This window comes from Nothobranchius furzeri, chromosome 10 (assembly GCF_043380555.1).
Source record: "Nothobranchius furzeri strain GRZ-AD chromosome 10, NfurGRZ-RIMD1, whole genome shotgun sequence".
Lineage (NCBI taxonomy): Eukaryota > Metazoa > Chordata > Actinopteri > Cyprinodontiformes > Nothobranchiidae > Nothobranchius > Nothobranchius furzeri.
In genome coordinates, this window is record NC_091750.1 from 41,759,277 (window position 1) to 41,785,148 (window position 25,872).

The 25,872-nt window shown below is 45.6% G+C and overlaps 2 protein-coding genes across 7 annotated transcripts in view; one reads left to right on the forward strand and one right to left on the reverse strand.

Annotated features, from left to right (window-relative positions):
• Positions 1–5,215, reverse strand: part of mogat2 (monoacylglycerol O-acyltransferase 2) — a 34,896-nt gene extending 29,681 nt beyond the window's left edge. The window contains exon 1 of one of the 3 annotated variants that reach the window (XM_070555656.1): positions 4,744–5,215. The gene's annotated coding sequence lies outside the window, so the exon portion shown is untranslated. Of the gene's footprint in view, positions 1–1,008; positions 1,143–2,463; positions 2,494–4,743 lie in introns of those variants that run through there. The other 2 variants (XM_070555655.1, XM_015960164.3) reach the window with 2 other exon arrangements.
• map6a (microtubule-associated protein 6a) lies at positions 373–16,908 on the forward strand. Of its 4 annotated transcripts, none has more exons than XM_054730439.1 (5): positions 373–1,313; positions 7,835–8,048; positions 8,137–8,342; positions 14,097–14,207; positions 15,547–16,483. In XM_054730439.1, exons 1-5 carry the CDS (start codon positions 640–642, stop codon positions 15,785–15,787), a joined length of 1,446 nt encoding a protein of 481 aa, XP_054586414.1. In that variant the 5' UTR covers positions 373–639; the 3' UTR covers positions 15,788–16,483. The 4 variants fall into 4 exon arrangements, with proteins under 4 accessions (XP_054586414.1, XP_015815648.1, XP_015815649.1 ...); XM_015960162.3 differs by lacking the exon at positions 15,547–16,483 and adding an exon at positions 16,490–16,908 and having other exon boundaries at positions 378–1,313; XM_015960163.3 differs by lacking the exons at positions 14,097–14,207; positions 15,547–16,483 and adding an exon at positions 16,490–16,908 and having other exon boundaries at positions 378–1,313.
• Positions 16,909–25,872: the final 8,964 nt, after the last annotated feature.

Below are 25,872 nucleotides of genomic sequence, written 5' to 3' on the forward strand. Positions count from 1 at the left end.
TGGCTTCATTTCCAGACGCGAATTGTGGGGGCTTGGTCTAGACTTATACAAGTAGCATCAGAATATCTGTATTTAATATCAAGAGCAAAAGTAAAAATGACGTTTTGATCGCACTTTTATTCACCGTTGGTTTTTATTTTCTCCCTGAAAACAAAACCAGATGTAAGAAATAAAATATGAATGAGTCTCCCATTTTTTTTCAAGACCCTCATCCCTTTGACTTTTACATAAATCACACGGCATGTTTCCGCTTGGTTACTTTCGAAATAAAAGCATAGATCCTTTTTCTCTTGTGTTTGTTTCCGGTTTCACTGAGTGAATTATAATATTTTCTAATACGTTTGTACCCGTTTTGGTTGAAATTGGTTTTCTGACGGCCGCCGTGGAGGTCTGAGACGCAACCGGAAAGGAGCTCCTGGTTCGTGTCTCTGGGATGCTGAGCGGTGGGCGGAGCCTGATTCCTCCGTATTGATGCTGGAGGACAAACCGCGCGGACGGACGGGTTCGAGCCTTAAACTGTTGTCTCAGAACGGAATGTGTTCACCGAGCAGGAGATTTTAGAGTCAGAGACGGCTTCGGTTCGGTCCGGTTCCTATTCGGTTCGGTGGACGGAGCGCTTTAGTGTTGGAGTGGAGCATCATGGCGTGGCCCTGCATCAGCAGGGCGTGCTGCATGGCCCGGTTCTGGAACCAGCTGGACAAGGCGGACATCGCCGTGCCGCTGGTGTTCACCAAGTACACGGACGTGTCTGAGCTGAAGCACGTCCAGCTGCAGCCGCAGCTCCATCCCACCCAGGCCCGGGTCGCCATAGAAACGCAGCCATCTCGCGCGGAGCGCTCTGCAGCTAAAGCGGTGCGCGGGCCGCGCAGATGCGTGTCTGAGGAGCGCGTATGCAACTCGGTGATGCGCGAGGACTTTAAGCACTGGAAAGTGCGGCCCCAACCGAGCTGTAAACCCAAGAACCAGTACCACGAACCGGAAACACCGTTCAATAGCGAGACTCAGTACCAGAAGGACTTCAAGCCCTGGCCCATCCCGAAACGGTACGACCATCCCTGGATACCTAAACCATCAGGTGAGGACCAGCGGCCACCTGACAGGTTCAGGCACGCGAAGCAGCACGTGGCTGATGCGGAATGCGGCGTGGAAAAGTGCGCGATAGCAGACAAGGTCCAGGAGAAGGACTTCCAGCAGGGGCAGGAGAGGAAAAAGCGGCCGAAGCAGGAGAAGGTGGAGGGAGAGGGGAGGGGGAGGGTGGTGGATGCGCTGAACAGACAGATCAGAGAGGACACCGCTGCTGGCAGCTCCTACACGTGAGTTCACACACACACACACACACACACACACACACACACACACACACACACACACACACACACACACACACACACATACACACACACACACACACACGTGTTTTTATGGGTTTTTGTGGACTACGTTTTCTGAGTTGTTTGTGTGGACCCTGACTTCCACTATAGCCAGAATGGTGCAAAAATATGTTTAACTCTAGGTGGGACAAAGGAAGCTTCCTCTAGGATTTTGGTTGTGTGGACCGGGTAAATGTCCACACAATGGTGAATGTCCACACAATGTTGGTCTCCCGTCAGGGGTTGGTCCACACAAACCCATAAAGACAAGTGCACACACACGGTTCCAGGGTTCATATAGGGTCAAAGGTCTCTCTCTCTCTCTCTCACACACACACACACACACACACACACACACACACACACACAGGGTTCATATAGGGTCAAAGGTCTCACACACACACACACACACACACACACAGGGTCAAAGGTCACACACGCTGAATCCTCTCGTCTTCCGTCAGCAATGGTTAAACATTATTATTATTATTATTATTATTATTATTGACAATAATGAGCTAGTTTTCCATGTGTTTGGTGCTGAAACACTAGAGGACATAGTTAAGACTCTACGCTTGTCTACCTGCTGTCTGGTCAGCCTGCCAGTAAACTTCTTTAACGTGATTTCAGTTGCTTGAAAGCTGGTGTACCCACAATTTCGGAGTTATTTAAGTGAGTTTAGTGGGGAAAAGCCGTTTTAACCAGCCCAGTCATTCTCCTGACCCGTCTGTGCTCCTTTAGCTTAGCATAAAACAAAGTAAGTGAATACATCCAACTAGCATCGTGAGTAAAATCTCCCTAAAATCACTCAGTAGTGGTCCCAGTTCTGCTTGGTGGCCCAGATAATCAGAATGACTGCAGGTGAAAATCATTAATAGCAGAATCGCTGCACCTGTCAGCATCCTGCAGAAACGGAGACCTACTGACTTTGATCAATAAGAACAAAACTTCATCGAATATCTGCTCCTCCTGTCTGGTAATCCAAGCTAAATCACTTTGAATGACCTGCATTCCCACCTGCAGCTGTGACACACCAAAATCATTCATGACATTGTTCTTTTTTACACGGTTTTAGTAAAAAATAGCTTTTTACCTGACATGCTTCAGCTAGCGTCTCTAGCTGTTATCACAGATCACCAGTGCCCATTTATGTCACGATTCCTGCCCTTCAGCCATCCACTTCACACCAGACACCAACTATACTCCACTTCCCAGCATTCCCCGCACCAGTTTCCACCTCTCCACGTCATCATGCACACTAGATTTCAGGAAGTCCTTCCCAACAGGGCTCAGTCATCCTGTCAGGACTCTTCACCCTGGCTCAACTGAGTGAGCGGTGAGGAGTCAGTTCACTTGGCACAGATTTATACCTTCACAATAAAAGCACTTCTGATGGAGACATCACACAGAAACCCAGCTACAAGAACATTAAAATCAACAGAAAATACAATTTGAAAATTAAAAGGATACAAGGTTAAAGGGTGAGCAGAACATTCATACAAAGACCGATGATTACATGAAGTTTTTTTAATTTGGATTTAAAAGTTTCTAGAGTCGGGGAACATCTGAGGTCATGAGGAAGCTGATTCCATCTGTGAGAAGCATAGTAGCTAAAAGCAGCTTCACCCTGTTTGGTTCTGACCCGGTTCTACCAGCTGACTGTTTCCTAAGGATCTCAGAGCCCTGCTGGGCGTAGATACCTGAAGAAGATCTGATGTGTTCTGGTCCCATGCCACTGAGTGGTTTATAAACTAGTAGAAGTACTTTGAAATCTATTCTGTAGTTTACTGGTAACCAGTGTAGAGATCTAAGAACAGGAGTGATGTGCTCGGTTCTCTTGGTTCTTGTTAAGACTCTAGCAGCAGCATTCTGAATAAGCTGCAGCAGCTTCACAGCTGTTTTGGGAATACCAGCTAGGAGACCACTGCAATAGTCCAGCCTGCTGGAGATGAACACATGAATCAGTTTCTCTAGGTCTGGTCTGGACATGAGACCTCTGAGTCGTGCTGTTTGATGCAGATGATACAGCACTGATCTACTTATAGCCTTAATGTGATCAGTGAAGATCAGGTCTGAATGACACCAAGATATCTAACCTGAGTCTTTGTCTTTGTTCCTCTGGAGCCAAGCTGAGCAGTAACCTCCATCCTGTCCTGACTTCCAAAGACAATAACTTCAGTCGTGTCTTTGTTTAACTGGAGGATGTTTGACTGCATCCGGTCCTTAACTTGCTCCAAACATTGATAGTGAGTCTAGAGTTGATATAGCTAGGTAAATCTGGGTATCATCTGCATAACTATGATAGATGTTGTTATTATTGTTTATGACCTGGCCCAGGGGGAGCATGGAGAGCAGGGGTCGGCAACCTTTTCCAACCAAAGAGCTGTTATTATCCATTTCCCACAGTAAAGAAAACACTGGGAGCCACGGCATTGTGGGCGGGGCCTACCGGGCATGAGCAGGTCCTGCTTTTTGACACGTCACACACGTCTCCTTTTAAAACATGTTTTAACTGTTCAGAACACAAATACAGGCTTTGTCTCGTTGGGTTGTTGTCATTAAACTTTGTACTGAAAGAAACTTTACATTAAACTATGCTGAAAAGATAAGAAAAGGTTCAGATCTATTTGATTTTTTAGGGATGGACAATATATCGGTATCACTCATTTTTTAACAAATCTGTATCGGCCCGATTAAAGAAAACAGGCTGACATTATCAATCGATATTTTTTCCATTTGTTTGCCTGTTTCAGAGGGTGAGGGGGGTGATGTGTGATTGTTTAGTCATGTCACAGTGACTGTAAAGCATAAAGGTGTGTGTACATAATAACGCAAATTCAGCTTTAATCAATATTATTTTATACAAAATCTGCTGATTTTAGAAGCATTAATGTCAGAATATCGGCAAATATCGGTTATCGGCCATAACACTGATCTAAGTATTGGATATGCAGGGTTAAATATTGGTGCTTTTAAGCTTAATATATTATCTTTACTTATGACCAAAAAGCTGTGATGTTCAATATAGAATATCAACCAGATTGGTCTTTGGATGTTTAATCAGAAGATTCTAGGATTCTTTGCTTTTTCAGGGATCAAACACACTCCGTCTCAATTCAGACAGAGTTGTTTATAAAAGATAAGAAATTTATTTTCTAAACAATTAAAAACATGACAAGTTAACCAAGACTAGTATGATGGATGAATCTAAGTGGATGGGATGTGATGTGTGGTGATTGAATGGTGTGTGTGTTTATCAGAACCTTCGTATCTAGAAGAACTGAGTTCTGGGTGTGAAATGAATTTGGTTAGCATTAAACTATGAAGTTGGTTCTTATCAAAACGGCATCAGACGCAATCATGCTGTGCCTACCTCATCCTTTCATTGGAGACCCTCTTCGTGGATCCGGAGGTCAGGGAGGTCGGATGACCTCTGGGCACCGAGGTTCAGTAGATTAACCGCAGCACCGATGCTCCAGTCCAGAAAGGTCACCAGGCACACAGGTTGGAACTAGTTTGCATCTAGAGCAGCTGTTTCTGCATAGCTGAAGGAACCGTTTTGCTGTGTCAGCAGTAGGCAGCTTTTAGCTTGTTGAAAGCTTGTCGTGATGCAGTGGTTATAGAGTTTCCTCCGGTGGCCAGTCCGGAGTTCTGCTCAATATTTCTGGATGGTTATAATATAAAAACAGCACTGGCACGTTATTACCGGTAATTTGCATGCATGTTTAGAAGAGAAGAACAGCGCTGACACAGCATTAATAAGCCCTGGATGATTAGAAAATAAAAACTGCACACAAAACATGCCTGGTTAGTAATGATCAGCACAGTGGAAACAGTGGAAACACCTCAGACATCTGCCCTTTGTGTGTTCACCCAGTCTTCAAGAATGTTTTCCATTTCCAGCCATCTGCTTTTATTTCCTCTGAAAGCTTTTGTCTTTTTTTTTTTCTTTTTTTTTACACTGAGTTCTTCCTGCTGTCACCTCCAACGTCGCACAATTGATTCATTTATGCCAAGCTCCCGTGCAGTGGCTCTGTTTCCTTGTCTGATGGCCGGATCAATCGCTTTTAACTTGAAAGCTGCAGCACATGCATTCCTCCGCGTGTTTTCCATGACGAGGGTGTGTCTGATGTGTAAACGTGCTGCTTTAAATCAAAGAGCGTCTTCTTCCGCGCATAACGTTTTGCCGTGCCGGTCTCACTTTACTGCTGGAGAGTGCCTCTAGTGGTTGTTGGCCAACAACAATCTACACATGAGCCGCACCATGATATTGGCCGCAGGCTTCAAAGCACAGGGAAATAATAGCGGCTTGTAGGCCGGAAATTACGGTAGATTGGTTGGGCAAACTATCACGCCTCTCCAGGCCTCACTGTCTTTGCCCACATAAGCGAAACAGTCCCAGGCTCCATGGGTGAAAGCCCGGCCACCAGGCGCTCGCCAGCGTGGCCCACCTCCAGGCCTAGCTCTAGAAGGGGCCCCCAGTGACCCGCGTCCGGGTCTCTGGGTTGCCGTTTGTCTGATCTCTCACCCTGACCGTGATTGACAAATAAACATAGTTAAGGGAGCATATGAAATATTATTGACTTTTTCTCATAGAGCAGATTTCTGGATTTTTAAAGTTCTTTTGACAATTTCAACTTACATACTACACCTTTAATGGTCCCAAAACATTACGAGTTTTGTTTTGGCTGATTTCTCCCATCATGCTAGATATCTGTGGTCCAGTTACATGGCCAGACTGACCCTAATGCCATACATGAAGCTAGGTGGAGACTAAACTGCTCCAGACAGGATGAGCAACTCTGCTAGAGATGAACTCATGTATCACCACGTACCAGGAGACGTCTGAGCTCTGTGACACAGGCGTTATTGTTGCTGAGTCATATGATACAGACCAGTGATGGTACAGATCCCTGTTTCTCTCTCTCTCTCTCTCTCTCTCTCACACACACACACACACACACACACACACACACACACACACACACACACACACGAGGCCCGCTGGCTCGGTCTAGTACTATATGAGGACTTGTGTCCTGTTACGTAACAACTCAGTGTGATGTCAGCTCTGCAGCATTACAGGCAGGACTTCTATCATCAGCTACTTTAGCGTAGACCACACGACATTTTTATGATGATACTAGAGGATTGTTTACACACTAAAATAAAAATTTCTACACCCATCCACCTATCTGTTTTCTTCCTCTTCCGGGAGTCAGGTCGCGGGGGCAGCAGCCTAAGCCGAGTGGCCCAGACTTCTCTTTCTACACAATTTGTAAAACTCTACTCCAATGAGCAGAAGACCTCCCCAGATTTGCACAATGTTACACCTAATATCTGCTTTTGCAAAACATTACACACGGTGATTTGTCAAACTCCACACCTTAGACACGGAAAAGGATTGATGTTACTTCCTCCTCATTACAAAGCCCCGGATAACACTGATGAATTAGTCGGTTAATCATTGTCACCAGGTGCGGGAGCACACGTGTGTTAATTAGAAAGGTGTGCTGTAAAAGGGAGCATGTGAGCTAACCTGTCTTCAACATGAGCGGAAGGAGCTAGAAGCAGAAGAAAGAGTGAGAATCAGAGGGGGAGCTCGAAAAGGAGATGGAGGAGTTGGAGGAAGAGGTAGAGAAAGACTTGAAGAGTTGATAGAGCCTGAACAAAGAAGATGAGAAATGAACTTGACTCAGGAGTCTGTGCAACACTTACTGACCATGTGACCAACCATGGACTGACACTGATGGAAGCCAAACAAAGAGGTCAACCAAATCTCTGCACAGTTACTGTTTGTCAGTAATTTGGACATTTCACTTCACTTCTGTCTGTGTGCCCTTGGGAAGCTGTGGTGGGTGCCACCTCATTGGGCTTTGCCTTGGTCAGCTTAGCCAGCTCGAGTTTCATTACCCAACCCCACCAACACATTATACTTCAACCCATCTTTGACCTAGCAGTGTTATGCTAAACACACAACATTTCCTCCATTCAACCAGCGAAATAAAGTACAGAAATATAATTTTACTTACTGGTAAAAATGAAACAGAGACTTCTTCACTACCACAGCTTGCCCTCTGTGTCCAAATAACTCCACGATTAGCATCCAAACACACGAGGACACAGCTCAAGTTCAGAGGCAAAATGGCCGAACATCTGCTAGCATGAGTCCGAGGCTGAGGCCTTTCCTTGGGGCTAGCGCTGATGCTCATGCTACCTGTCAATCAAATATAATTATTCATAATTTCAAGCATTTAATCACCCCCACACAGCTTTGTGATGTCAGCTCATTAATAGTTAACAAAGGGACTTCTTTAGTCACCACAGAAGCCACGGGGTCCGGGGGTTTGTGCTAAATGTGTAGTGACCCTCAAATGTTAGAGACCAGTATTTAGTATTTATGCTTTCTGTTTTGGGATAAATATGCAGTTTGATGACAACAGCCTTTCTGTTTTTCCCTTCAGAACTGAGTTCAAGGCTTACAGAGACGTGAAGCCAGTAAAGATGATCCGGGCCAAGTCTCAGTACCTGCCACCCGACGGGAAGACCAGCCTGGAGACCAGCTACAGTGCCACCTTCAAGCCTCAAGCGCCGCTGCAGCCTGTGGACAACAGAGCCCAGGACAGGAGGAGGATACGCAGCCTGTACAGCGAGCCTTACATCGACCCCGGCAAACAGGTCAGGGCCAGAACATGAGATTGTTCTAGAAAGCATAACCAACTTGTTTAGGTGCAGGAATCACATATTTGCCCTCTGACACCCCTAGGTCGACAGGTACAGTGTCCCACGCTCTAAACCCAGGAAGTCTGGAGCCACAGCAGCAGGTCAGGGTAAACCAGCGAGGAAAGCCAGAGATAAGCAGAGCAGTGCGCTGAAGGGCTCCAGGAAGACCACCTCGGAGAACCAGCCCGAGAGCCGGGGGGACAAAGAGAAAAGTAAAGAGATCAACAACAAACTGGCTGAGGCAAAAGAGTAAAAACCATTTAGCTCTACTCCTTTTCTTTCTTTTTGTGGGAAACAAGCACAGAGGCTGTAAAATATGTTCTAAGTTCTCATCTTTGTTCTCGGCTGTCACTTCTTCTTCTTCTCTGTGTCATTCTCCGGCTCTCGCCTCTCACTACCGCTCACCTCGAGAGTAACTTGCCATCCATGCTCCCTCTGTAGTTCTGAGGGGGCGGAAGCACCCCCTTTGCTGTCTCCGAGCTTTGATGCCACCCACCTTCCCCCACTCTGCTCGCCTGCATCTCCAGGTTGCCATGGCTACTGGCTGCCTGGCCAACCAATGGATGACTCTTGCTGCATGGGCCCATACACAAGCATGTGTGGAGCGTTGGCTGTGATCAGCTGAGCAGATTGCTTTGTACAGTTTATCAAGGATTTGAACGTTTGGGAATGAGCGGTGCATTGTTTTGGCTCTTTGGACACGATTCCTGCTCTAAAAGGATCAACAAACCTGGAAATCTTTGATAAATGTCCTGCTTGGTTATTTAGTTGTTACTTCTGCTGCTGCGGTTCTTTCTTTATGAACCTTAACGGCGTCTGTGTTTGGCAGCATTGTCACAAACAACGTGTTTCAGTGTGGACTCAGTGTTTAGCTGCATAAACATCATCTTTACTCTTTAAACAGCTTTCCCGTTCAGAACGGGCCCCATCATGGGAAACTCCTCCTATAACACCTGGTCTGGGGTTCATATCCAGACCCATACCCGGCCCTCTGGGTTGTGGCTCTGCTCTCAGCTGAGGACGACTGCTGCTAGCATGGTGTGATGCTAGGCTAGCAGCTCGCAGAGATGGGACTGAGTGCACCATCTGTAAGACGAGCTGTAACGTGTTCATCCTGATGTGAACCAGACGGAGACGGGAGCCTTCAGCTCACTCTTCTTTTCTCAGTTCTTGGTCTGAGTTGGATTAGGTTGGCTGGTTACTAGACCAACTACTCAGAGATGTTAAGTTGTGTCTTGGCCTATAAGTAAGTCACATCAGAACATTTGGGAACAGCTTGGTGCACATGGAGATCTAAATAAAACGGGTAACCGTCCTGCTACTCCTAAACACTGGGCTGCAGCTGTTGGTGACAGATTGTTCTAACAGTTCTAACGGGAAAGTTTCCAAAATGTGCATGGAGGAGTTTCCTCCCAGAACCGTGCTTTCGCTTCTCTGGTATCTCAGTTCTTTTTCCTTGTCTTATGGAAGGTTATGGAGGTAACAGGACTCCTGAGATCCCTCTAGACAGGATTTCTGATCCCTCAAACATGTTCTGGGTTCTCCAGGTGGGATGTACCTGGAACAGCTGATGGGAGAGAGGTTCAAGGCACATTCTAGTAAAATGCTGGAATCTCTTCAGATGCCTCCTCTTGGTGAGGAGTTCCTGCCAGAGGGTGGTGCTCCTCAGCTCATCTCTGAGGCTTAGGGGCTGGAACGCTGGCCCAGTCCCGATGCTCGCACTGAGCCCTATGGGCCTTGATTGCTGCTCTTTCTAAAACATTCAGAGCATCAACTAATCATACTAAAATGAACTACTTTCATTTAAAAATACACATTTTCAGAAAGGCACTTGAGCTTGTTCTCCCACAGCAATGGTTTGTGAGTGAGACGAGCTGGGGCCTGGGGGGTTTGCGCTAAACGTATGGCGATCCTCATCGATGCAGACTTAGGCGAAGGGCGGATCAAGGCTGCAAAAAGGGTGTGATCAACTTCTACAGTTGAGAATCGGGGCACCCTACACACACACACCCCTCATCGGGATGGCACAATTGAAGGGCACAAGTGTGGAAGTGTGAGTGTTGGGATTGGGCCACTGACGGACCAGGAAACTGGAGCAACTTCCTCCCTACTGAAGAAGAAGCTCGTCTACTGGTCCCTCTCTCCTTCCACACTCATGCCAGCGTACGCAAAGACTTTATGGGTCTCACACTCGTCTCAGTTTAGCTGTTATTGTGACGCTGCTGTGAGAAGGCTTGCCAGCCTTTCTGCTGTCGAGTTCAGACATCATGAAGACAGAAACAAGTTCATAGTGGCTGTAGACCTCAGCTCATTTCAGCTGGTTGTAGGGGGCGGGGCTAATGCCCCCCCCCCCCCCCCATGCACGTGTCTATTTTGACACTAAAAACACCCAGAGGGGGGTTTATTATCACCACAGATCATATGGTTCCCAGCTGACTGATTTCGGCCACAGACGTCCAGAGCACCTTCTGGGTTTGGAAGCTGACCTCTGCGAGCAGCAGCTCGTGCTGCGTTCAAGAACGTGTAGCAAATAAAACGAGCTGCTTCTGATCAACACTGACACAGAGAGCGCATTTCGTAGTCAGATTACAAAGTAGATGCAATAGTTAGAGTATTATAGACCTGCTGAAACCTCACTGGAATATTTTTAATAACAACAAATGAGAAACTGTTTATCGATGCTTGTGTCACTTCATGTGGAAACGCATTCTCCTTACAGATGTTTCCGGTGTTTGCTCTGATGTCACTCCCAAATGTTTCAAGTCAGCAGACAGATCTGATGTCAGACAAAGATCACAGGAGTAAAGACAGATTATAAGGTCAGAAGTTCTGCTGCTAGAGAGCAGCATTCATGGGTCCAGCAGGTGGTCCAGGTCACGAAGCAGCAGAGCAGCCCCAGACCATCACACTAGCAGCACCATGTCTGACTCCTGATGGGGTGGGACGCTTACCTTCCACACGCTTCTGCTCTGGTCTCTTCGGTCACAGGATATTTGCCCAGAGGCCACTGGGGTCATCTGGATGTTTCTGGTAAATGTGAGCTGGGTCCTTGGGTTGTTTTGATCAGCAGAGGTTCTGGTTCTAGAGCTGAATCCCGACCTCTGACCTTAACCTGACTCACATGAGTCCTGCAGGTCTTTCAGGGTTCTTTGTTCTTGTTATCTCTCTGAAACAGGGCCTGATGTGTGTTTTTGGTTTCTAGCCTGCTTCGTGCTGCCAGACAGGTTCTGTTGACACGATTTCTTCAGCATTTTTGGTTCTTTTTTAAACACAGATAACGTTTTTCTTTACCTAGCTGACGTTTCGTTTGCAGCTGCAAACATCCTCAGAGCTGACGCTAATGGTGGCATCACTTCCTACTCTTTATCGGCGGGCAGCAGAGGACGTTATCGCCCTCTGCTGCCCGCTCTTACATCCACGTCTCCTTATCTCCATAGCTTCCTCTATAGCATGGGACTGCATCATCGGAGAGGGCATTTATGTACATGAAAATAAGCAGGCAGACAGACGGGACCCTAAACATAAACACATATAGGAAACCAACACACACAGACCAATACTTATTATGGACATCAGAAAACCCTACCATACACAAAATGTCAGTAATCAGAACATTATATCCCAGAGCAAACATGGTAGCAGAAGAAAGAGACCGTAAACAAGAGGACAAACACATACAACACGCTTTAAAGACCTGCAGATACCCAACATGGGCAGTAAACAAAGGAAAACAACAAACAACAACAGAAAGAAAAAAACAACCACAGCAAAGAACCAGAAACCCAGAAAGACAAGAACAAAAACCAGTGATAACCCTACCATACATCAGAGGCATAACAGAAAAAATAAGAGCAACAATGAAAAAACACAACATAAACACACCAACAAAACCATACACAACAGTTAGAAACAGACTAGTACACCCAAAAGACAAGATACCAGCTGGACTTAAATGTGGAGTCGTTTAGGAAATCCCATGCAAACTCTGCAATAAAACATACATAGGAGAAACCGGACGCCAACTCAACACACGAACAATAGAACATAGAAAGGAGTGCGAGAAAGAGGCAAGTCGAAAACACTCAAGAGCAGCAAAAGAAGAAGCAGAAAGCACAATAAAGAAGTCAGCCGTAACAGATCACTGCATAAGAGAAAACCATGTAATGGACTGGGACAACACAAGGATCATAAACATTGAACAACAGAAATACAAGAGATGGATAAAAGAAGCAATCGAGATAAGGAGACATGGATGCGGGACCATGAACAGGGACAACGGAGTTTACTCGTTGGACCGCGCATGGGACTACATCATCGGAGAGGGGAGAGCGGGCAGCAGAGGGCGACAACGTCCTCTGCTGCCCGCGGATAAACGAAGGAAGTGACGCCACCATCTGCGTCAGCCTGATGATGTTTGCAGCCGCGAACGAAACGTTGCAGGTAAATAAACCTTTTCTGTGTTTTAAAAAGAACTGAAAGATGGAATTTGAAACTCAACACAGCAAGAACACACCAACGATAGTTATAGCCTTAATGTAACCAGTGAAGATCAGGTCTGAATCAATGGTAACACCAAGACCTGGGTCTGTGGCCTCTGTCAGTGTAGCTCATCCCCACCAGTGTGTGAATGTGTGTGTGAATAGGTGAAAGACCGATTGTGTTGTAAAACATCTGGGGGGGGGGGGGGGGGGGGTTCTAGGACTCTAGAAGGAGCTATATCAAATACATCCACCTTGTTTAAAGCTGAACTGAAACAGGCAAATCTATTAGAAATGTAGCTCCACCAGCAGTTTCTTTCTCATCCCCTCTAGTGGGCTTTTCCCTCATTTCCAACTATTAAAAGTCAAATCCAGGGTTACGAAGACTTTGTCTTATCTTCTCGTCTTTTTCTGCCAACAGCTGGCATTTTGGCCATTTCCTCTCTCACCCCACCCCCAGATAACCCCTCAAGCACCCCCAGGTGGGGGCATACCCCACTAATTGAGGGACACTGCCCTAATAAATAAAATCATAATTTTACTCAAGTTATTTTGTCTGACGCTGAAGTTTGCTGATCTGAAACATTTAAGTGACAAACACAACAAATCTGCAGCAGGTTTCAGTTACACCTGAAAATAATCAAGGCTGGAGAGTTCAGACCATCACTGTCCTACATGTGTGTGTATCCATCACCACCACTGCAACTATCCAAGCTCCACTCTGGGCTCTAACTCATTAGCATTTTGCAGCCTTTGGCTGGTGGTGTTGGGGTGGGGGGTGGGGGGGTGGGGGTGCACTTGTAATGTAATACAAGGGAGGGGGCTTTAAGGGTCACACCATGTAAGTTAGTACATCACACACTTGGTGCTATCTCTATGTAATAATTAGGCTAATGAGCATAGGAAGTATGGTTTAGACAGAAGTGTGTGACGTGCTTGTGTTCTGCTTGATCTTATTTAATGAAACATCACAAATAAATGTAAAACAGCTTAAAAAGCGGTGTCTGCTTCTTTCTATTGAGAGGGATGGTTAAAGGTTAGCTGGTTTGCGGGTATCTGTCAGCGCTCCCCCCATCCTCCCCCATCCTTATCTTCAGACAACATTTGTAATCGTTTTCCACATGGAAGAGCATGTTGCTCTTGCAGTCTCTTTCTATGCTTTATCCTGAGATTGCACCACATTCTGGTTCTAGCGGGGGCATCTTTTCAGCTTGTGCATGTTGCCCTCATACGACACTGGGGATTATATTATTTTTTGCATCTTGTCTCAATATATTCCACAAAATCTTGATCTATGCAACATGTGTGTGAAAAGATGTCTGGACGCTTGTACCCGAATAAGATGCCATGTGCTTTCTCAGCTTCTAGTAGGTTAGAAAGACCACCTAAAACACATGAGTGATGTGAAACTTGCTGAGATGACCTTGTTCTCTCTCGAATGTCATATTTGAGTGTTCGTAGATGTTAGATGATGCTGTGTCCAGTGTGAGCAATGCTAATGAGTGACCTTCTGATTCATTTGAAGGGTTGTGCTAAAACAGTACCACTACATACAACTCTGCCAGCCAATCCGAGACATTGGCTGGGTGCAGACTCTAAAGCAACACCTGTGGGGCTGTGCTCTACCCGAACCCAGGTAATCCCAGTCACAGATGCCAGAAAGCCTAACAGCCAGAAAGCATCTCTTCGTACCCGCTCATGGAGTTGTGGTTTGCCTTTCTTTCCATTTCAGTGGCACAGTGCATTTGTTGTTTTAGTAAACCACTGCATCTTTTTGGTTGGCTCGCCTTTGTATTTCTCTTCCATATGGATTCGGGGGGGGGGGGGTGTCCTGCCTGACATCACATCGTACATGTGCGGTTCCTTAAGGCGGCTTCTCATAAGGAAGCCAGAAGCCTATTCCAGCCATCTTGAGCCATACTTGACCCAGCTGCTGCTGCATGAATAAATGGTTTCATTGGTCAAAGAATCAGAAACGGGTCACTACTGCTGTTGTCACATGAAACTAGAGCATGTGACATCTTAAACTGCTGTCACACTGTTTTGTATCTTGCCACATCCAAGGCAGCTGATTGGGTGGAGAAGGGGCTGTTGCAGGATCTGGATGTGTTGTTACCATCTTGTTGATTTGATTGCTGTAATGTTTGAGTCTGAAGAGGCCAGAAGGTGCCAATAAAAACTAAAATGTGGTGATTTGCAGTGGTGAAAGTAACGGCTTTACTAACAGCATTCTTTTTTAGGTAATGGAGTAATCTAATTACTTTTACCATCGTTGCAATGCCGTTACCATTACTGGGCATGTATAGTGGCACGTTACTACAGTGTGGTTGAAAGACAGCCACACCAGTGATGTGTCAGTAGTGCATGAGATGGCCCTCAGAGCCGATTTGAGCTGGCTTCTTCTTCCAGGTAGCCAGAGTGAGTGAATGTAGCCACATCGCCCATCCTACCCTGAAACCAGTGTTACAAATAGGCAAAAATGAACATGTTTTGGACTGTGGTGCTGCTGCAGATCCTGCTACTCCTGCCATGGTGGCAGAGCTGCCCAGATCATCTCCCATTTAAAAAATGAAGGGAAGGTCTCAGCAGATATGGGGCGGAGCTACTACTGGAACCCCAAACCTTCAGCTGAACCTTCTGTGTTTTGTCAAGCAGAGACATAATGATCTGCTAACATCCTCCTGCCTCTGAAACACAAGGCAGATATGCAGTGTGACAGTGGTTTTAGGTTTCATTTTATCTTCTAACTTCATTAAGAATCTGTTTGTAAAGCATGCAGCCGCTGTTTTCTGTTGGACCTGCAGTTCAGTCTCAGCTCCGTGTAGTGGCCTTGGCTTTGCCCTCCATCTAGGCCATGTGATGGTGTAAGATGGAGGGTAAGTATGAATGGAATGAAGGGAGCAACACCGCCTTGGAAAAAGTTAAGAACAAGTGTAAGTGCATGCCGATGACACATATTTGTATTTTGTTCTCAGATTAACTCTAAAGGGAGTTAAGCCTGGTTCATGCTTCTCCGTCAGCTCTGTAAGGGACAGACACGCACGGATTGACGGATGCATTTTGCCCTCATGCTTCTCCATCTCCTGGAGAGTGTTGCAAAGCAATTCCCCAGGCAGGACAACAGAGGGCGGAGCGCTGTTCTGTGGTATCCTGTCATGTATCGGTCCAAGATCGTGTGTTTATATTGTGTTTTTTGTGTATATAAGAGACTTTTAACACAGACATATTTGTCTCTCATTCTCCCACCGCTTCATGCGCTCCCCACCTCTAAACCCATGTTTCCTGTCATTTCCGTCCACAAATAAAATGCTTGCTGCACATCTTTTCACTCCTCCAGTCACGGGAGAATTAAACATTCATATTTGTAGAGTTTTTTTGCGAGGTATTCTTCAGGCTTCTCCGTGTCTGCCGCTAGTTATCCTCGGCTCTCTTTGCAATGACGGCGCTGTAAACAACAGCGGCGTCCTGACCAATCACAAGCTTGCGTAATCCGTCTCGTTCGACTGATATTTAAAAAAGTGGGATTGACTCCGTACGTACTTGCGTGCCTGCCGGAGCCCTACGCAAGGACGGATAATGGCGTTGCGTGTCTCCGCACTGACGCAGACGGAGAAGCATAAATCAGGCTTGAGATGTTCCCATTATTGCACATCATCTTGTGTTTTGAAAGATCACCCCGAGACCCTCATTGCTTCATGGGCAGTCAGTGATGATGCTGACTGATGAAGTCCGGATGTAAACTATAATTGTTAAGAATATTCCTGTTTTCTATAAAGATTGTGTTTCTGTAAAGTTTGTGGCAGAGTTACCCAGAAATGAGCGGTCACAGGGTGCTCAGCTCAACCCAGAGGGAAACGTCTCATCTTGTGTCTCTCTCTGTTTCTTCCCCTGCTGTCTAAACCATGTGCTGCCTCCTAGAGATTCTAAAGACGAGGTTCTCCGACCCAGTCATCATCATCCCCAGGGTGCTGCTGGAGGAGGACCACGACTGGACAGAAGCGAGCCTCGAAGGAGCGTCGGAGTCGTTCGCTTCGCCCTAGATGGAAACCAGACTGACTAGTCCATCTAAGGTGGACTGAGGCAGAGACTGCTGCTCTGCCCTGTATATATCTAGAGTTTCAGTCGGGTTAGTTAGTACAAGCGGTGAGCCCCGTGAAAAAGCAGGCATGTTTGAAACAGCCTCATGGCATTATCACAAAGGTGCTACATCATCCTCTGGGTACCATCATTACAACCCATAACAAACCAACACGTGCTTCATGAATCCAGAAGTAAAACCTGTACATTCATCACTTTTAGTCAGAATAAAAAAGCATAACTTGCTACAAAAGATTTGACATTTTTCTTGTTTGTAGATTTATGTAATAGAGAATTCTCTTATTGTCGCTCAGTGAGAAAATGTTGGTGTCACAGCAAGAGCAATAAAAAGACAGTCAACCATTAAAGAGTAAAGACGATTAAATAGCAAGAAAATGTGACGCAGAAATACTCAAATATTAAATTATTTCATTTTTAAGAAATAAAAAGTGTGGAGCATTTACAGCAAACGGGAACGTGCAGATGCAATAATGAATGGGTGCTGGTAGAATGACGAAAATGTGCACAATACCTAAGTAGCAGGGATGAGAGGGTCCAAAAGGGATTCTGTTGGGAGCAGTGGTGGTTGTTGAGTCAAACAGCTGCTGGGAGGTAGGACCATACCGTTCCCTATAGGCTGCAGCAGTCTGCAGCTGAAGGAGCTCTCCAGCTCCACAGCAGCTTCATGTATGGGGGTGGCGGCTTGTCTAACAGTGATTTTTGTACCATTAGAGTCCTTCTGTCTCCTACCTCCTGCTGCACTGTTTTGAGGGTGAAACCTAGGACAGAGCTGGCATTCTTGATCTTGATGAGTTTATCTATTCTCTGTCTCATCAGCAGACAAGCCATACCAGACAGGATGGCTAATGCCAGCACTGAGTCAGAGAAGGTGTTAGGAGTGCCCCCTGCAGTCAAAAGGATCTCAGTCTCCTCAGCAGCTAGAATCTGCTCTGACCCTTCCTTAAATGAGCATGAGTGTTGTGGCTCCAGTCCTGTGAACACCCCGGTACCTAAAAGAATCGCTTATCTCAACGTCTGTTCCCCGGATGTTGACCAGTACCAAAGTAGAGGGCCTGTGTCTGTGGATATCTACCACCTGCTCCTTGGTTTCCCCCACATGGATCAGAAGGTGGTTGCATATATCCTGTGTTTCCTGTCTACTCTGAGTCGTCCCCACCTGTGATGAGGCCGAACATGGCTGTCTTCTGAGAACTTCGGTAGAAGTCAGCTGATGGAGCAGTCTACAGTGTAGAGCAGTGGTACTTCATCCCGGTCCCGGAGGGCTGGTATCCAGCACTTTTAGTTTTAACTCTGCTTCAACACACCTGATTTCAGTCAGCAGGTAGTTAACAGGCTTCTGCAGAGCCTGATGAGCTCCTGCAGGTGATTTAACCACTGAATCAAGTTTGTTGGAGCAGAGAAATCATTAAAACACGCTGGATACCAACCCTCCAGGACCAAGCTTGAGAACCACTGGTGTGGAGTGTGAACAGTACCGCTCCGTACTGCAGACCATGTTCTCAGACACAACTCTGTTTTCTAACAAACGCTCTTTGAGCTAGTTGAGTACCCTCTGTGACATGTGGTGGTCCACTTCTGTCATCTCCAGCTTGTCCCCCTGGGGTCGCTTGGATGCTGTTAAAAGCACTGGAGAAATAAAAAAAACATGATCCTCACAGTGATTCCAAGCCTCTTCAGGAGAGTTAGAGCTTAGTGTAGAAGGTAGATGGTGGCATCATCCACCCCAATTTCAGGCTAGAAGGTATACTGCAGTAGATCCAATGAGGATCTCAGCAGTTGGAAAAGATGGTCGAGGAGTCCAACTTTACACACAGCTGCCCCAGGTGAGGCTGCTGAGCACAGGCGCCACTGCCAGCAGGTAAGGTGTCCTCCCCAAAAGGACGCAACAGCAGCATTCTCTGCCGGGATCAATCCTACAGCCCTTCGATTGCTGGACAAACTGCTCTACCTCCTGAGCTACTGATGCCCCTGAGATATTAGATAAGCTCGTTAAGAAGGCCAGCACTAGATGTTCCTCGATCCAGTGTCGGAGGTGGGACAAAATAATGTTTATTATGTGAAGTGCCTTGAGACGACTCTTGTCGTGATTTGGCGCTATATAAATAAACTTGAATTGAATTGAATTGAATAACATCACTGTTAGACATTGTCTCCCACCCCATGCTCCTTCAGGGACAGACTGTTGCACCTTATGTCATAGGTCCTTCCTCCCAGAACAGTTAAGCCTAGTAGATACTTCTTCAGATAGTTTGCACTCACGCACACGTGTTGACAGATGTTTTCCTGTTCTACTTCTCCATTGGTGTCTGCCGGGACAGGCGGGGGCACACGCCTTTTCCAGGTGGGTCTGCCTATCATTGCAGTGACGTCTCTGGTCAATGAGTTCAAGTTCTCCAGCTTGTAAACACAATTTTTAGATTCTTGTGTTGATATTGGGATTTGAAAAGCCAGAAACTTTGTAAACGCCAGGCCACTTGAGGTGCAATGGCCAACAGAGAGGACATTTCATTGAGCTGGAACTGCTTGATCTCAAGAAAAGAAAACGTTCAGCTGTGTTAGTCCATCCACTAACAACACTGCAATGGGCCGACCAATCACAGCCATGCACTCTTTGTTGCATTCGACAGATAGTATTAGACTCTACACCCACCACAGCTCCCAACAAACAGTAAATAATCTCTTTTGTGTTTATTTGTCTCAGCTTTTTCTCATTTGCAGTTCTATTTCGTATAGGCTCCGCCCTTTTAGGCTGCCATTGGAGGGGCCATTCTTGGGTCAGCCACACGTTAAAGTGCTTACAAAATACACCTGCCTACCATGGGTCCTGTTCCAGTATAAAAGGGGGTGTTAGCCCCACCCTTGTCCACCATTTTTCTCATCACTACCATCTCGCTAAGAGCTCTATGTGAAGTTTTGTCGTGTTAGCTTCCGAAGACGTCTTCTAATTGGGAACTGATTACTTTACGAATCTTCTCTTCAACTCTACCTCAGCTTTGGGTCCTCTTAGTTGCAGTGATCTGTATGGTATGTTCCCGGGATCCGGCCCCCTCTGTGCCTCCCGTGTGTCGAGCCCCAGTGGGGTCTGCTAAAGTGGTGTCCTTCAGTACTGGCCCATCACTGACCTCTGTGGGTTGAAGCTCTGGACTCGGTTGACTCAACCGTTGCCCATGAAGTTCCCCCAAGACCTTGTTACCTCTTGTAGCGACACCCATGTGGCTAGTCATTATGGTGTTTCACTGGTCAACCGCAGCTCTAGTGTCTGTGTCGTCTCGGTGCTCCATGAGACACCTCATCCTGGTCTCCACCCACTGGGGGGGGGGGGGGGGGGGGGAACTGCTGGACACTTCTGTCTGTTGACCTCTGACCTTAATGTGGACAGATAACTCTGCTGGACTTTCCCAACGCTACAAAGTGACTCAAAAAAGAGTGAGTGTGTAACAAATGAGCTCTTCCCAGCTGGGAGAGCTGACAGTCTTCACAGGACCAGGCGTCCCTGCCGATCATCAAAACGTCACAGAGCTGCACCCCAGACTCTAGGGCCTCACTAAGTTCACAAAGCAGCAATCAATGACTGGAGTTCACGGGAGTAAACCTCTTCTCTGTTAAAACAAGATGGCGGGTGTGTGTCCTTGGGTAAACCACCCCTCCCCCACCCCACCACCACCCGCTGCAACCAGAACCTCTGGTTGTTCCAGAGCTCATGTTCCTGGTCCAGACCATAAAACACACAGTTGGTTCTGATCCTGCTCACAGCATCCTCCCTGAGCCAGACGTGTGAGATGCAGATTAATGGAAACAGGATGGAGAAATTATTCAAGCTGAGCTGCACTGCTTCTTCTCGGATTACAGACCAGATAATAGACACACAGGAGGAGTCCACTACGCCAGAGTTCCCAATCCCAGAACATGGAATCACAAATCACTCTCCAGTCACTTTGTGTGCATTCAACAGCATCACAAACAATAAAACACCAGTTTTGATAAAGCCACTGCTGTTCAGAGATCAGCTTCAGCATCAAACACACAGGAAGAAAAAGTCTAATGACGATTATAAATATTAGGCAGTTTCATGTTTTCAGCAGCACCAACTCCCAGATGTTCTAGTGGACTGCCACTCCTGTCTCCCACCATCCTTGTTACTATGGAGATGGGTTGCCAGGTTTCAGACTGGGAGAATGAAGGGGTTAATTAGGAGGTGGAGTGTTTGCATCCTTCCAGATGGGAGTAACCCCTCCCCCTCTATGCTTCTATGACCTCATATCGACAGCAAGGTAAAGCTGGAGCACGCACACACACATGCACAGACACACACACACACATAAACACACACATGCACACATGTTCACACACACACACATGCACACACACACACACACACACACACACACACACACACACACACACACACACACACACACACACACTTGTATTTATATGCTTGTATGAACCTCCATTGACTTCCATTCATTTTAGTGAGTCCACTATGCCTAACCCTAACCTAGACTAAAAGTTCATTCACACCAAACGTCTAAAAAAGCTTAGTATCGTTTGGACAAGCAAAATGTCCCCACAGTGTAACGGTCACAGTCTGTGCAGTTTTCCTTCATTCACCATGTTTCTGAGTCTGCTACTCTGCAGGTGGACGTGTCAGCAGAGCGGCATCAGCTGCCACCTGTAGCCGATCACCAATTATTCACTATGGGGTATTCAAGGAGCTGGCTGACAACACAACGCTGGTCAAACAAAAGCACAGAATCCAGAGGCCTTAAAAAAACACTTTCAGATACGGGTTTGGAAGTTTTGTTTACTTTGGAGGAAATAGTAGGAGCTTTTTAGAAAACAAAGCCCACAGTTCCTGGAAAGGATCGGATTTGTTATTTAATGTTGAAAAATCTTGGTATGAAAGCGCTTAACCCTCCTACTGTCCTCATGGGTGACCCCACCAGGAAAGTTGACCATTGAGCAGGGTTGATGGTTTATCCCTTGAGGTCCACATAGCAGGGGTGAGGTGGTGCTCACTCCTCACCCATGAGGATGGTGGAAGGGTTAATACATTGCTGTTTTTGATTAATATTGTTTGGATTAAGGGACAGCTCCCAAGCATATGGAAAGAGTCTGTAATTGTTCCATAAGAAAACCAGGCAAGGATCCATCTCATCCAGGTAGTTATAGGCCAATTACTCTAACGTCGGCTGTGTGTAAACTAATGGATGTATGATAAAGGAAAGATTGTCCTGTGAACTGGAAAGGTGAGGAGTTTTAGCGAACCATCAAGGTCGTTTCAGAAAAGCTCGAAATACAACTGATGTTGTTGTTAGGCTTGAAGATGTCTTTAGAAGAGCACAGATGAATAAAGAGTCAGTTTTAGCCGTGTTTTTGATATAGAAAAGGCGTATGGTATGTTGTGGAGGGATGGGCTTTTATTAAGTTGCACAGATTGGGTATTGGTGGAAGGATCTTCAACTGGATTCAAGATTTCTTATCTGGTAGAAAGATACAGGTGCGTATTGGGACTGCGACTTCTTGTCAGTATGTGGTTGAAAATGGTACACCTCAGGGAAGTGTGGTTAGCCCTCTACTGTTTGTCATTATAATCAATGACTTTTTTCTAAAGTTCCTGAGGGAATTGGAAGGTGTTTGTTCACGGATGATGGCGCATTATGGAAAAACAGAAGAAAGATGCTTTAAACATTGTGGTTGAGTGGGGGGATAGAATTCCGGTTTTCCGTGGAAAAAACAAAAATGATGTTTTTCACTAAAAAGGCTGTGAGTGACACTTTGAAAATGCGTATGTATGAAAAGGAAATAGAAAAAGTGAGTTATTTTAAAGTATTTAGGTGTTGTACTTGATGCATGCCTGGCATGGAGGCAGCATATCGAAAGAATAGAAACAAAGTGCAAGAAAGTTCTGAACGTTATGAGACGTTGGGAGGGAATGGGAAGTGAGCTGTTCTGCTTTGAAGAGACTTTACCAGGCAGTGATTAGATCTGTCTGTGATTATGGGTGTGTAGCGTGCTGGATGGGTCAGCAGTCTGGATGTTCTGCAGTCACAGGCTCTTTATGTGTGCTGTGGAGCATTTAAGACCTCCCTAGTCAATGCACTACAGGTGGAGAATTGCTTCTGGATCTTAGAAGGAAACAAATATTGTTGAATTACTGGGTGCATCTTAATAGCCACAATGACACACATCCCACAGAGGAGGTACTTTCAGAATGCTGGGAACATGGAAAAAGTCAAAGGGATCACTTTGGTAACGTGGGGAATCAATTGTCACGTTGTGCGGATGGTTAGGACCCAAAATGCAGATCACCAGATGACAAGAGGCAGGAGTTGGTATAAAGTAAAAATACTTTTATTTTGCAGGAGAAACAAAAATAAATCCAAAAGGCAGCGAGCCCAAAAATCCAAAAACCCAAAAACCTGGTGACTAGAACAAAAACTCACCTAGAGCACAAGAACTCGAGAACGAGACACCAAAGCTCACACAGAGCACCAAAAACTACGCTGACAAACAAACAATGTACCGACACAACACAGAGACAAGACAGGGCTTAAAAAGACTGGGAGGAACAATTAGGGAAACAGGAAGCAGGTGTGTGGAGTGAGGTTGGAGGGAAGGCAGGTGACAACAATTATCTGAATGGGGAAGAGAACCAGTGGAGGGGTAGATAAACCTAAAACCAAAACACACAAAACTAAACCTAAAGCCTAAGGGAAGGATTCACACACATATATACTGAGCTGGGGACAAAGAGACTGGAGCTACAACTGGAGGGGCTGGGGATGACCTGAAGGGCTACAAACAGAAGACACATAAATGAGATGCAGACTAAGGACACATGAGGGCGCTATAAGACACAAAAAGGGAATCTAAAGAGGGATGGAGAACATCAGGAGACACATGGAGAAAGACGCAGACACAGACCATGACATCAATGGGCTAAGGAATGTCAGGTGTGTGGCATTAAAGTTTGTCCTGTTGTGTATCCATGGTTATTGGGGACCCCTTCTGTTGACTGGTACCTGTTAGATTTGAAGAGGCTATTGAAAGGTAGAGTGGATCTTGTTTCAGCAGTTCATTTTCACAGCCTGAATAAATACACTGAGTGTGTGCACGTGTTCACGGATGGTTCAAATAATCCAGACACTGAAAATACTGGGTTTGGAATAGCAGTCCCGTCTAAGAACATCGGAATAAACAGACATACTTCAGATGGACTGGCAGTGTACACAGTTGAGATGGTGGCTAGTTTGGTTGCATTAAGATGGATGGAGCATTCAAAGATCAAGCAAGTGGTGGTGTGATCTGACTCAGCATCTGTTCTTTCAAGTTTACAGTCTTTTTGTTCAAAAACAAGGCAGGGTATGTTTGAACTTCTGTTGACTTTGAACAGAATAAGGGGTAGCGGTAGTTATTTACACTATCTTTGGGTGCCAGCTAATGTAGGGATCAGTGGAAATGAAAAATTGGATGAATTGGCTAAAGAAGTTTTGAGTGAAGATAGTGTTGAAAGGGAAATTATTAATAGTACATCTGAAACGAAACATGTTGTCTGGAGGCAGGTTGTCAATGAGTGGCAGGAAAGGTGGGATTCTATGAGCAAGTGGAGGCCTTTCTATAATGTAAAGAAGGAGGTGTTAGGGCATGGGGTGAATAGGGGTAATAGGAGAGAAGAGGTGGTTGTTACCAGACTCAGATTGGGTCATTGCTCATTCAACAAACTCTAAAGATGATTGGTAAACATGAGACTGGGTTGTGTGGAGTGTGTCGAGAGGAGAGATGGTAGAGCATGTAATTCTGCGGTGTAAGGGTTATAAGGAAATGGAATTTCAGCAGCGTAGGATGAAGGAGAGCGGTAGTGAGAAGTTCACTCTGACGAGCGTGTTGGAGAGTAGTAGGGTGCAGGCGAGGGAACTGGTAGAGTTACTAAAGGGTGTAGGGGTTTTCATAGAATGTAGATAGGAATAGTTATTTCAGAAGTTGATAATGTAACGGAATGAAATGACTGTTTTCCACCTAAACGTCATCCCCCCTTCCCCCCCCCCTCCTCAGCAAGAACTAATCTGCAGGAGATATTGTTCAAGGTTTCATGCTCTGCTTCTAAACTGTTTTCCTTTCCAGCGCAAGAGAAGAATGAAGACAAAGGACTCTTTCTTTTTAATAAATCAAAGAACTTTTTAATAAGCTAATCAAACAAAGTGTTAGTCAATAATAAAATGTGAACCAATTTGTGAAATGAAAGTATTATTTACTTGATATTATAATCCTACAGAATATAATAAGTTATATAACTTTAAATATTCCCACTAGAGACTGATCACACGTAAGGTTAAGCCACATGACACATTGCTTTTACTGATCCAATCAGAATCTTCCAGATCTGACGGAGGTGCGGTTTTGGTGGTGCTTGGTAAATCTGTCATCTTTTGATTTGACCGTAAATCAAAACATACAAATGATAAAACTATGCCCGCATCATCTTAAACTCCAGTTCAAAGCGTTCTAGAGAAGTTGTCGGAGTGGCCAATCCATAACTTTCCTCTTCAGTCGAAAGAACCAAAGACAAGCTGGATAAATCTGTTGCTGTTCCAACCAAGCAATGGTTCCTTTCAGAATTAAAGCTGAACCATCACGACCCCGTTTTGGGTCTTGCTAGATGCCAACAAAACTGTCGTGACCCGGAAGTATCTCAAGACTGGTCTGGTCGGCAACCGCTGCTTTTCCTACCGGCTTCGGTTCCAGAGAGGGTCAAGCTAGACCTCGACATTCCTGATCTAGATGGGGACTTCCAAAAGGGTACGTAGGCCGGCAGAATGGCGTCTTATGTGTTTATGAATCTCCAAATCAAAGCTTAGCGCAAAGACATCACCTTCACTCCCATCAGAACTAATCGTTTCTCTGGATTTGCTGGTTCTGAACAACATTCCACCATTCTCCGTCTCACTTCACCTTAGTTACACCATACATTTAGTGTTTAAAGTTAGTCTAGTTTTAATTTGTTTAGTAATAAATCTTTAAACTTTTAACACTTGAATCTCTCTTTTGTCTCTGAGTTAATATGAAGTTGTTACATAATCCCTGCAATAAAAATTTCCAATCTTCTGGTTAAAAGTACCCAAAGATCCATAAGATTGATTTCACATTTATTATGGAATCTCACGTCTTATGGTTCATTAAATAATATGTAAATTAAATTCTTA